Source organism: Pinus tabuliformis, chromosome 2_1 (genome assembly GCF_031772625.1).
Source record: "Pinus tabuliformis cultivar Carrire ecotype Pingquan chromosome 2_1, CPIR1, whole genome shotgun sequence".
Lineage (NCBI taxonomy): Eukaryota > Viridiplantae > Streptophyta > Pinopsida > Pinales > Pinaceae > Pinus > Pinus tabuliformis.
In genome coordinates, this window is record NC_142299.1 from 489483114 (window position 1) to 489496647 (window position 13534).

Genomic DNA, 13534 nt, shown 5'->3' on the forward strand with positions numbered 1-13534 from the left:
ACTCTGCCATGGAGCACATTTTTCAAATGACTGAAAAAGCATACTTTGAGGGTATCCACTGTGATTTGCATCAATTCCAATCTTCTCAAGCACTTGTATAACTGTCTATCAGACTGCATCTATCATATTTCCAGAATTAAGAGAAATACAAATAATTACTCAAAACCCCATCATACACAAAATATCTGTTACTCCTAGCTTTTTCATCATCATCTTTAACAACATTTTCTACAAATCCTGACAGAAACCCCTGTCTCAATTCTCAAAATAACTGGTGACGTTGAAAATAAACATATAGGCTCAAACAAATGTCCTATACTTCTCAATCAAACACCCAAGTAGGTTCTAAAACACCCCAAAACACAAAATATCCTTATACAAGTTCATTGCAATAGAGAGTATAGCCTATAGCATGTACATGTACTAGTTGCTCACTTGGAGTCCTCTAAAAAAAGGGTCCATAAGAATCTCTACAGCAGAAGGCCTCACCAACGCTGGTGCCAGGCATTTTTCAATAAATTGCCTCGTCTCTAAATCGGTAACCATTTGCAATGATGCAACCTTTATACCAGAACTCACCTTCTTATAAATGTGAGCAACATTACGACACTCGCTGTAAGGAATCTCCAGAGTAACCATCTCCAGTAAGCACATGCCAAAGGAATAAACATCTACATGTTCATCATAAACGTCTTCATATAATTCTGGAGCCATGAATTCAGGTGTACCAATGATAGTGTGTGCAACACGATCATTTGTCAGGATAGCAGCAAAACCCAGGTCCCCGATCTTCAGAACACCACTATTTCCATTCACGAATATATTGCTACAATTCAGATCTCTATGAATTATGTGAGGGTTATGATTATGAAGATAATGCAATCCTTCCAATATCTGACGCGCCCAATTCTTCACCGCCTTCATGGAGACATGCCTGTGCTTCTGGCGGTACTGCCTCAGGGTCCCCGAGGTGCAGAATTCTCCTTGCTAAAGCACGAAGATTGTCTCAAACAAGAGCATTAGATCTTTCCTGAGATTTATGTTGAGCAGACTCTGCTTCATCAACACCAGGTTGATGGCCTTCTCAGAGTTTCTTAAGAGCTCTTAGAACTGGTAGATTCCCCATAGTAAAAAGAAAATACAAGGGCAATTTCTTCGCAAATTGCACAGGCCTCTTGTTCAGCTCTCACTGGGCAACCTAGTGAGAAATCAAATGGGTCCAAACTTAATAGAGGTCAGAGTCTTCCATAAGGAACTGAGGCTGTGTGTAATGGTAGACGAAGACAATGGCGTAGTACAACACCTGCAGCAAGTGCCCTTCGTTTATGTAGATATTTGAATTCTCCGGCCACTCGAAGTTGAAAGGGGTTAACTCTTGACAGACCAGCTTTAGCAGCTTGTATACATAGCCTCTAAACTTTCATATCAAAGCAATGAAAGCTAACAAGAGCCACTCTCTGCCGTTATGGATTTGCCCCTGCGCCTGAGGGAGGAAGGGAGTTATACAGTTTTTGCCGTAATTGTCTCAACTACTAAGTATTAATCTAACGGTGAACAAAACTTTAATCATCTAACATTTAGTTGGAGGGTGCAAATCCGTACATGTACATTGTGCCAGTTGGAGCAATTGATTTCAAAAGAGAATGCCTTAGGGCATAATTATATATAATATATCATCTAATACTTTAACTTTTATAGGCATAATTATATATAATATATCATTAAATACTTTAACTTTTTATATTAAAACTTATTTATGGAAAATCGTGATTTGGTAAAACTGAAAATTTTTGATAAAGTCCAATATGTTTACACTTGTAATTATAAAAGAGAATTATATTTCGTGCAAATCAATTAATTGAAAAGTATTTGATAAATATACAAGTTACATAAAAAGTTAAATGGTAGGTTAGATAAATAAAAAGAGACGGTTATAAATTTAACTTACTCCATAAATAAATATTGTGCAAACCTATTATCTAGAAATATTAATATTATTTCAATTCAAACGTGTTCAAAAACATATAAACTAAATGATATTTTATTATATTATTTTGAAATAAGTATTTTATTTTATTAATATAAACTACGTCACATCTTAGAGCGAAGCCATTTCTCTATTTGCAACCTGTCAAATTCCGGAAGTGCTAATCAATCCAATGCCTTTAAGCAGAATTGACTGGAGATTGCCTAAATATGTAATATTTATAGCCGTTGAAAAAACTCCGGTCCGCTCTCGGATGTAATGCTCGCTGGCAATCTATGTAAAAGTGTGATGCTGACTTATGAGAATATGTAAAAGTGTGATGCTGACTTATGAGAATTACTGGAATTGGAACTCGGACGAATTGGCGGAATTGGAGCTTCGACTAAATAATAGTTTACAACGTCGAACAACCCTCTATCACTATTGCAAATGACCGCAATTCGCAAAGGGCGAAGACCATTCATGCACTGTCATAAATGTAGTACGCTCTCCTTTTAGAAACTGTGTCAATCAGGGCTGGAATTTGACGTCATGTGGGACGTATGACGTATTTGACAGGTAAGAGAAAATTTTCCAAATCAGGTTTGACGCGTGTTTTAGATCCGCAAATAGTCGAAATGACCTCTAATTTCATATTTCACCTGTCAAAATTTATTATACCTCTATGATACCTATCTTTTCAAGCAAAGCCAATGACATCAATTAATTTGTTTATTAAACGTCAACTCGACATCATATAGATTATTCGTTTCATAATGGTAATTGTATCAATGTCGGTTCTCCACCACGTACAGACAACGAGCAACCAGAAAGGTGGTATTCATGGAAGCAAATGTGAAAATTTTTCATTACGTAGGAATGTGTTTGTTCGTCAACTTAATATTCGATCAAGGTATCGTATTACTTTTAACCATATTAACCATATTTCCAACTCTGTTTGGTGTAAAAAAGTCTCTAGGTTTTGACTTTTGTTTACAGTGTGGAAAATGAAAGATTCGGTGTAGTTTCAAGCATTCACATTTATGTGATTGCAAGCCCCAACATGGCTAATTATTGCAAATGCTTCTCCTACTACAACAGTTGGAACAAATTTTTACCGGTGATATTTTTCTACATGAGAGTAAACTAATTTTCACGTTGTGGTATCCGGAAATGAAAACTCAAAAGATGTTTTGAACGCTTGATTGTTTACTTGCTTTATTCAAACTCTTCCTTTTGGGATGACAATTAAATATCTATTGTAGGTAATATGATATTTACACACAGAAATCCATAAATTAGAAAAGACATGCGATTATATTTTGCTTGAAACATTTTTTATAACAAATACTCAGATTGAAGATTCAATGCACTCTTCATATATTTCTATATAGTCTTTTTCCTTTTCCTTTAATAGAGATATCTAAAATTGATACAGAAGTAGTTGAATAGGGGGACCTAATTACATCTAACATGTTTTTCTACTCTGAATGTTTGTAGAGCATGATGCCTCATCATTTGATCATAAACATTCAAAAATATTAAACTCGCAAAAATATTTCTAAGTGAATTTATCAATGTACAAGAAAAAAGAAAGCATGAAATACATATTCATATTACCATCAAAAGAAAGATTGAGTAACTAATGTATGGATTGAGGTATGCTAAACATTGTTTTAAAAATCCGCCGAATCGACTCTGAAATGGTCGAGTCAAACCGAGTCGTTGCATGACCGGGTCGACTTGGTAGCCAGCTCGGTTTGGTCGGCGAGGGTGTTACCGAGACGGTCAAGTCGATGTTGTTACCGAGCCGGCTTGGCCGAGTTCGAGCCAACTCGACCATCTTGGTGGGAGCGGTCGTAAAGCGCATTTTTTTTTTCCAACTTGGGTTTTTGGGGACCCCAAAGCCCATTCTAATGTGCCTTTGGGTTCTTTGGGTTCCATTTCCCTCTCCCAAACCCTATAAAACCTACCAAACCCCTTTCATTTCCTCACAGCCATCTCATTACATTTGAGTGAGAATTTGTGAGGAGTTGGTGAAGAGTTGTGGAGTTTGTTTTTGGACCAACAGTCTCGAGTCTTGGGCAAGCATTGGAGCAGGAGTGAGGAGCTTCTTGCGCAGCAATTGGAGCAGCATTGAGAAGTTGGTTTGTCGGAGCAACTTTGAGGAGGCAGTTTATGCCTAGAGGTATTTTTTTTTCACTTCTAAAACTCTGTTTTTTCTTACTTATTATTTTGTGCAAATCTGGAAATTGAAAAGAGTGTTTTTTGTGAAAGAAATGAACATTGAAGCAATGCTTTTATTATTTCATTTTCAGATTTTTTCCTTTCATTTCCAAGTCAAAAAATGGCACCTAGAGTGAAAGATGGTGCTTGGGCATATGTTGAAATGGTTGACAGTCAAATGCATTGCAAATTTTGCCATAGAAAAATTAAGGATGGTCCTGAGGGCATTAATAGGCGGAAACAACACTTGGCAGGGATTAGAGGCCAAATTACTCCATGTGAGTCACCACAAATTGGGGAAATTAGGAAGGAGTTGTTAACTAGCTTTGAGAAGTTTAAAGAAGAAAAGACAAGTAAAAAAGAAATAGAGGCTGAAATTGGGAGGAAGAGGAGTATACAAAAAATGATGGCTGCCAACTCCCATTTTGATTTTGAGGGTTCTTCTTCTATCCCTTGTACTGATGCATCCAACCCCTTCTGATATCTTCCTCCCTCTTTGGAGTTTATTCAAGAAAAGGGTAAGGGTAAAATGAAAAATAAGGGTAATATGAATATCAAAAGTTATTTCATTGTCACACCCTCCTCTCCATCAGATGCACACGGTCCTGAAGCTAGTAGAACTTTGCAGCCCACTTTAGATGACCATTGGAAGAAAGAATTGATGGAGACTGTTTGTGATTACATATGTAGATGGTGGTATGATGCTGATATCCCCTTCAATGCTTCCCGTTCACCATATTATGAGTCTATGTTTGATGCCATATTTGCTGCTAGAAAAGGCTTCAAAGGACCTACTACGCATGAGATAAGGGGGTATCGTTTGCAGAAAGAAATTTCCTCCATTAATGAGTATTTGAAAGATTTCAAAGACTCATGGGCAAGAACATGATGTACCATCATGTCATATGGATGCACTGATCAAAGTAACTGTACCATCATAAAATTTCTTATCTTCTGCCCACAAGGAACCATGTTTCTAAAATCAGTTGATGCATCTGATAGGGTGAAAGATGGATAATTGTTGTTTCAGTTATTGGATGAGGTTGTTGAGGAGGTGGGGGTGGCTAATGTTGTTCAAGTCATCACAGATAATGCCTCTAACTATGTTCTTGCTAGTAGACTGTTAGAGGAAAAAAACAAAACCATCTTTTGGACTGCATGTTCTGCACATTGCATTGACCTCATGCTTGAGGATACTGGCAAATCAGATTGGGTCAAAAACACTGTAGATCATGCCAAAAGCATAACAAAACTAATCTACAATCATTCATGGATTTTGAGCCTTATGAGGAGACACACAAGTGGAAGAGATATTATTAGGCTTGCCATCACTAGATTTGCTGCTCATTTTTTGACATTGCAATCTATGCTTTCACAACATAGAAACTTGCAAAAGATATTTTCCAGTGATGAATGGAATTAAAGCGAGTGGTCTCTCAAATAGGAAGGCAAAGAAGAAAGTTAATGAAAAAATATTTTGGAGAAAGGAAGCAAAGATTGTGAAGTTTGTTGAGTCACTGGTTAAGGTGTTGCGGTTGGTGGATGGGGAAAAATTGGCTATGGGCTTCATTTATGAGGCTATTGATCAAGAAGATGAGCAAATAAAGAGGGAAAACAAGGATAAAGTGGCTAAGTATGGGCCCATTTGGGCAATCATTGATGAAATATGGAACAATCAACTCCATCGCCCTATACATGTAGCTGGGTATTTTTTGAACCCACGGTATCATTATAAAGCTCAGGCGATAGGAGCTTTGAGTGGGGAGGTTAGAGATGGATTGATTGACTGCATTGATCGCATGATCCCATTGGAGGGTGATCATTTGGAGATACGCTGACATATCACAACCTTCAACAAAGCCACAGGTACCCTTGGGAAGAACCTAGCAAAGATTGCAAGGGAAGCACATGAGCGAGGTAAACAAAAATTTCAATTTTCAAATTCTTATTACTTATTTTGTTAAATTGTTTATAATTTTAAAGTTGGATATAATTTGTTGAGCTAACTCATTACACTACTATGTTTTTTGCAGCATAATGGTGGGAGGCTTTTGGTAGCCATTGTCCTCAATTACAGAAGTTTGCAATTCATATTTTGAGTCAAACTTGCAGTGCTATTGGGTGTGAGCGCAATTGGTCTTTCTTTGAGAGGGTTCACACGAAGAAGAGAAACTGTTTAGAAAAAAAATGATTAAATGGTCTAGTCTATGTCCAGTACAACCTCTGTCTCAAACGCAACCAATTGTTGAACAAAAGCCCTGATTCAGATCCCATTGTGTTGGAAGATATTGATCCAACATCAGATTGGGTAGTCGAGAGTCATCCAACAGAGTTTGGTTCTGATGAGGATCTTGATTTGGATTTACAGATGGTGGCATCACTTGAACAAAATGTTCAGTTGAATGTAGATCCACTTGTACCAGCCTTAGGCCCAGCCCCAAGTCCTCTAGTTGCAGGCACTTCCTTTGCTCAGCCACGACGGAAGCTCATATCTCGTCTATCTCAGCGTGCAACTACTACACATCCTACTAGTGCTACCACTTCTATAATTGTAGTTGGAGATGATGATGAGGAGGAACCATGGTTTTCCTTGTGTGACTCAGATTTAGAGGTTGAGCCAGATGATGTTGGCTCCTCTAGCAGTAGCCAGTAGTACTGGTCACTGATGGCTAGTGATGTTTCAGAGTTTAATTTTGTTGTAGAGCCCATTTCTAGCCTCCTTGGTTATGTGTTTTTGTTTCGATCTCTATATCCTCATTCATGTATGCATTGAACAGTGCATTGGGTGCCATTTTGATATAATGGATATATTCATGAGCCTACTTTGATCATATGTTGTCTTTTATCTATATTCTAAAGCTTTGTGTCTGTAAACACGAACGAAAATCTTTAAAATTATGTTTTTTTTTTAATAAAAAATAATATTTAATGTATTTTTTACAACGACCGAGTCATTGAAATCAAATAGGCCGAGTTGATCTAGTCGACCCTTAGTCGAGTCGGAGTCGGAGTTGGAGTTTTAAAACATTGATGCTAAATGCTTTATTTAATCAATATATTGTTATTTTCCAACTTCTTTCCTCATCATATCAATATCTATTATTGATTAGGAGAGATGTCTTACTTTTAATAGTCATTTTTCTGCAATGTGTTATTACTTTCTAACTTCTTATCTAATCATATCAATATCTATTATTGATTAGGAGGGATGTCTTACTTTTAATAATCATATTTCTTCAATGTATTATTACTTTCTAACTTTTTATCTAATGTTAATTGAGGATCCTCATCATCTGAACCATGTGGCTATTTTTAGCTTTTTTCATATGTTAAAATTTAAGTAAATTATCAAAACTATTAACCCTAAAAGCTAAAAAACCTTGTAGAATTTTAAAAATATAGTTGTATGATATCTCAAAACACATATTCTAATTTATGAAAAAACAAGAAAGTCAAAGAAAGTTTAGATGCAAGATTAGTTAAAAGATAATTTCAAGGTAAAGGGAAATCTACACTCACAAATTTAGGTAAAACTTAAAATGAAAAACATAAAAAGTGAAAAAAGTCCTTCAAATTTTCATTTGACAAACTGAAAAGATTTAGAATTCCCTTATTGGTGATCAAATAAAATTAAAAATTTCATTTCAACTTCGCTAAAAAGGAACTCTTCGTATAAGCCTAATAAAAATTAGGTCCTTTAAAACATAAACAATTGTACATGATTTAATTTACGTTTTTGACCAACAATTTTTAATATAGATAAAAATAATTATCAAAAACTATTTAACCAATAAAAAAATTAATAAATTTTTAAGACAATAATTTACTATTATTATTAAATATTTAACCTATCTTGTTTTCAAAACCAATCATAAGCAACTCGTTGATATTCAGATAAATTTGGCTCTAAACCAATTACAAATATCTGTTGTATTCATTGAACGTTTATTAAGCTTAATAAATACCCGTAGGTACATTTGAGAAAATCGGATTTATTCTAAAAGGTAAGATTATTTCAGAATTGGACTAAGTGAAATTGATTGCACTGAAACGGAATTAAATTGAACTTAATGAAATTAAACTAGAAGAGTTGGATAGATAAACAATTTTGATATATTGATTCCACTTAAATGGAATTAAATTAGACTAAATAAAATAAATTAAATTAGAACACTTGGAGAGAAACCATTTTGATATATTGATTGCACTGAAAAAAAAATTAAATTGGACTCAATGAAATTAAACTAGAACACTTTGATAGATAAACAATTTTAATATATACCAAGTAGAATTAGATTCTCCAATAATAACCACCCTTATATACTACTAATTTAACTAATACAAAATCTAACGAGTTACATATACTACCTACACATTAATTAGTACAAAATCTAACGAGTTACATATACTACCCACACATTAATAAATAGATAATAGGGATACATTGGTTATATATATATTTTTTAGATAATACCGATATATTGGTTACAGATTTATTTATTTATTTATTTTTCCTCAACCAAGAAATTATTTTAAAACAATGTATTCATTGAACGTTGATTAAGTCGGTGTGGGTACATCTTAGAAAATCCGATCTATTCCGATTACGTACGATAATTCGGCTTTTCGTGATAAAGCTGTTTGTATTTCTCGCCGTTTGTAATAAGTGCACGAATTGACTTGACAGATGGCTTCGTTCATCTGTAAGTTTCTTCCATTTCTGCCATCTTGCATACGTTATTACGTTTAGCTGAAATTCCTACAAGGGTTAGTCTGGCTGTTTTACAGAGAAAGTCATTATTTACTGTACTGGAAATGAACTTCAGTGTTCCTGAGGATTTTTCCAGTGGAATTGAATTTGAGATATTTATGGCGACCCCCAAGAAACACATTGAAAAGATCAGGAAAGACAAGTTCGGTATTGGGGCGAAGGAAAACCCACTTGCAGCGGATTTACATAAAGCAGTGAAACAATTATCAGCTGAATTGTACACCAAGGATGTGCATTTTCTTATGGAGCTCATCCAGGTAATTAATGATTTTCAGATTTTTAGTCATTATTAATCTGGTATGTTTTCTCCGTTTTCTTGGTAAGTTTAGTGTTTTTATTTGGGTGCAGAATGCGGAGGATAATGACTATGCACCAGATGTCGAACCTTCGTTGGAGTTCGTCATTACAACGGAAGATGTAGCTGGCACAGGCGCTCCTGCGACCTTGCTGGTTTTTAGCAATGAGATTGGATTTCAGAAACATAATATTGATTCTATATGCGGCGTTGCACGATCAACCAAGACGAATAACAGGGAAGGTGGTTATATTGGAGAAAAAGGTATCAAATATGAGTGTTTCAGTCACTCTGATCTAGACAGCTGCCTTTTTCTCCAAATTAGAATTTAGTTCAATTATATGATTGCATGTTTTTATCTCTTTTGAAATGAAAATTATTGTTCTCATTTTAGGTGTTGGATTTAAGAGCGTTTTCTTGGTCACAAGTCAGCCTTGCATTTTGAGCAATGAATATAAAATAAGGTTCAATGAAATCCCTCCCTCTGATGTTAATATTGGATATATTATCCCCGAATGGATAGAAGATAAGCCGTGCATTACACAACTCGAAGAAATTTATGGATGCCGCCTTCCCAATACTGTTATTGTTCTACCCCTACGTCCCGAGAAGGTTGAAGCTGTAAAGCAGCAGCTCTCGAGTATTCATCCTGAAGTTCTTTTGTTTATGTCTAAAATAAAGAAGCTCTCAGTTCGTGAGCTGAAACACAGTGATCTTAACAGAACCTATAAAATCTCTGTTTTTCGAGAAAATGACATTCGAAGGTCTGGGACCAATGACACCGAATCCTTCGTTCTGCATTTGGTAGCAGAAGAAGATCAATTTTCGACGAGACAATGCAGTTATTACATGTGGAGGCAACGGTCTCCAGTGGAAAATGAGTATAGGGTTGAACAGAGGAAAGATGTTGAAAAATGGGCTGTTACATTAGCTTTTCCAATGGGCGAACGCTTTAAATGTGGAAATATGGTAGCTGCGGGTATCTATGCTTTTCTTCCCACAGAAATGGTCACTGGATTTCCTTTTATAATACAAGCAGAGTTTTTACTGGTTTCATCAAGAGAGAGCATCATTTTCAGTAATAAATGGAACCAGGGAATCCTTCACTGTATCCCGTTAGCATTTTGTTCAGCATTTCGTACTCTGATAAGTACTAATTCACCATTATCTTCAAAAATTCGGTTTTTTGGTTACCTTCCATGTGATGCTCCTTGTTATCCACAGCTAACACAAGTTAGAGATGTCATTTTGGCACAATTGAAAACAGAGGATGTGATATTATGCGACGTCAACTTTGGGGGTAAAATTTTATGTAAACCAAGAAAAGCTCGGACAATACTCCCGGCGTTTAAACGCATTCTGGAGAGAGCAAGTGAAGATTGTCAGCAAAGCGAACAAGCCCATCTGTTTTTTCGTAATGTGCATATTGTCCATCCTTCCCTTGATAAAGAAGAGTTTTATAATAGTTTAAAGTTGTTGGGTGTAGTTCACGTGTCTTATGATTGGTATGCACCCTGTATTCGGTCGTCTGGTTGGTTGGAAGGCCTTCCTGAAGATTTGTATGTTGAACTTCTTTGTTTTATTGCTGAAAATTGGGAGGGACTTTCAAGTCACTTGCAAGAAGCTCCTTTGTTGAAGTATGTAAGTTCCTCCAACAAAACAGATTTGGCGAGTGTATTAGATGCTGTAGTCAAAACCAGAATTTATCTCTCGTCGAAGGAATCGCACATATCGTGGCTTACAAAATGGTCTGGAGAACTCGGGTGTTCGGTCGAATATTACTCCATGCCCGAATCTACTCAGAAAGCAATCATAAATCTGGATTCTAAGCAAGGTGAGAAACTGTGTGAGTGGTTGAAAGTGCATCCTGAAATTACAGAACTTTCTATCTTGAAGTTTGCTAAGCACCTACTGGATGTAGTAACAAAATTGAAAGACAGTCAGCTTGCTATCACCACCGCACATTTTTTGCACTATTCCAATGCAAATAGCTACATCTCGGGCAAACAGCTTGCCAGTCTTTGCCTCAAAATTCCCCTAGTAGCTAAACAAGGGCATATAATCAGGGAACGACTCTCTCGACAGGTTCTCCTGCCTGAATCAATGGGTAACTGGGCCAAGTTAATGGGAAAGAATCCCTGGACTTGGCACTGTGAAACACTTTCTGAAGATTACCTTAAACTACCACCTTGTGCAGCAGCTTTGATGGATTCAGGAAATGATTTGGTTTCTGAAGATTCCATTATGCCCCCACGTTGTGCAGGAGGTTCGATGTCTTCAGGTAATGATTTGGTTCCATTTTTCAAAAGAGACCTTGAAGTTGTAGATATTCCAGAGCTATTTCCTCCGAATTCTCAGCGTCCTGCTGTTTCCCAAGCTTTGACAAAGGAGAATGCATTTCTTCTGTTAGAGTGGATCCAATATCTGAAAACAAAACGCAAATTGCCTTATGCTTTTCGACGTAGTATTTCGGAAGGCAAATGGCTAGCAACATCGAGAGGCTTTGAATCTCCAGCCAGGTCTTTCTTATTTGATCCCAAGGGAAAATCTTCTCCCCTTCAAGATGATGATATTCCCTTTATTGATGAGGACTACTATGGAAAAAATATTTATGAATTCAAGGACGCTCTTAAAAAGGTGGGAGTGGTCACTGAGCATGGAAAAGGATGTGACATAATTGTTGATCATCATATTCAAACGCATCAAGATTTTAAAGCGATAAAAAGGCTATATAAATATCTGCAGTCTTCAAAATGGAAGCCTAATGGGAGCACGGTGTTAAAAATTTGGATTCCAAATGATGATTGGCATGATGCAAGTTCATGTGTCGTCCATGATGTGGATGGCATATTCAAATCAAGGCTAAAGGTATTGGAAGGCTGGTATGATGAGCCATTGCTACTTGAATTCTTCTCCAAATCTCTAGGTGTACCTAGCCATCCACGAATGGAAAGCTACTGCTCCCTATGGCGGGAATGGGCAGGGAATTCCAGTCCTCGTATATTGGAATCAGAATGTTGTTTGGTCTGGAAACATATTGTACAAAACTGGTCATCTTCCTCCTCTCGTATAAAGCAATATCTTAAAACCGACGGTCTCTGCAAAGTCCCAGTATGCACAGATAATGGAGATATTCATGTTTGTATCAAAGACAAAGCATTTGTAGCTGATGACTTGCAGCTGAAAGAATTGTTCAAATAATATTCAGCAAGATTAAATTTTACATGGCACCCGAATCCCTCTGATCCTGAAATACCTTTGGATGTGTTGTTTTCAATTTATAATAATCTTGGAGTTAGAAATCTATCACAAGCGGTGAGCAGAATAGAGATCTCTGCTCCAGAGAATATGCCTTTGGAAAAGCTGACGCCGGGGGAGGGGATATTGGGGATGGGATTGTACAAGATACTTATTGCATATCTTGCAAAGCCTGCCTTCAAAATTCCAGTTGATAAGAGACATCAGCTTGTGAAAGGGCTTCTGGATTGCCCAGTCTATGGAGTGAATGAACCACTCGTGATGCAATATTCTCTGTTGTTGGCAACAGAAACTGGTGAAGCGGATAATATTCAAGTGAAAACAACGAGAATGGTGCGATGGGAAAAGGAAAAGAAGCGGTTACTGATACAGACACCCGATCCTCACAATGAAAAGGAAATGATGTTGTTTGCCACTACTTTTTCTGAGGTAGTCTCAGATGGTCTGTTAGTAGAATTTCCTGATCTAGTGGCAGGACTATGTGAGATAATTAACTATGGTTGTTTTGTAAATTTTCACTTGGACGCAGTGGATTTTATGCTTCGGAGGAAGAATTTTCGGTTGTTTACGGAGGACAAGCAGTTTCTTTCTTCTATATTTCTGAAAAAGGAGGTTTCGGTGTCAGAACCCTCCACAGTTGCATGGTGGGTGGGCGACGCGATTGCAACGCACAAGAGAAAGGGTAGCGCCAAGGAAGGGCAATCTCCAACAACCATGAAGCTGGCAAGGTATTCAGCATTCAGCAGCAGAAGGTCGTTTGACCCTTAAAAGTCAAAGGATATTACAAGTAAATGTGAAAGTGCTAGTCAACCATCTAATCAATGCATTGGAAATCAGATGAGTTACACATTGTGAATGGTTTCACGGGGAGTTGATGCAGTGTTTCTCAAATTTTGGATGCGTATTCAAGTTTTGTGAACTACTTAAAACAGTGGGGTTGTTACATGGTCGTGGAAATGAGAAAGCGGTTTTATTGACACATCATAAAACCAAAGTAGTTTTGACTGGAAAACATTGT

At 36.8% G+C, this 13534-nt stretch overlaps 1 protein-coding gene and 1 pseudogene across 1 annotated transcript; one reads left to right on the forward strand and one right to left on the reverse strand.

Annotated features, from left to right (window-relative positions):
* Positions 1-136: 136 nt before the first annotated feature.
* On the reverse strand, positions 137-8926 carry LOC149201051 (putative serine/threonine-protein kinase WNK11 pseudogene; annotated as a pseudogene).
* An 81-nt stretch (positions 8927-9007) lies between these two features.
* LOC149201052 (uncharacterized) lies at positions 9008-12459 on the forward strand. The gene is made up of 3 exons (XM_089401182.1): positions 9008-9220; positions 9312-9522; positions 9653-12459. The coding sequence occupies exons 1-3, from the start codon at positions 9008-9010 to the stop codon at positions 12457-12459; spliced, it is 3231 nt and encodes a 1076-aa protein (XP_089257308.1).
* The last annotated feature ends 1075 nt before the right edge of the window (positions 12460-13534 follow it).

Excerpts from the sequence above, each read along its gene's own strand:
- LOC149201052 (XM_089401182.1), top strand. The coding sequence starts at position 9,008 with ATGAACTTCAGTGTTCCTGAGGATTTTTCCAGTGGAATTGAATTTGAG. Across the intron at positions 9,221-9,311 it reads TTCTTATGGAGCTCATCCAG|AATGCGGAGGATAATGACTA; the intron begins GTAATTAATGAT and ends ATTTGGGTGCAG. Across the intron at positions 9,523-9,652 it reads TGGTTATATTGGAGAAAAAG|GTGTTGGATTTAAGAGCGTT; the intron begins GTATCAAATATG and ends TTCTCATTTTAG.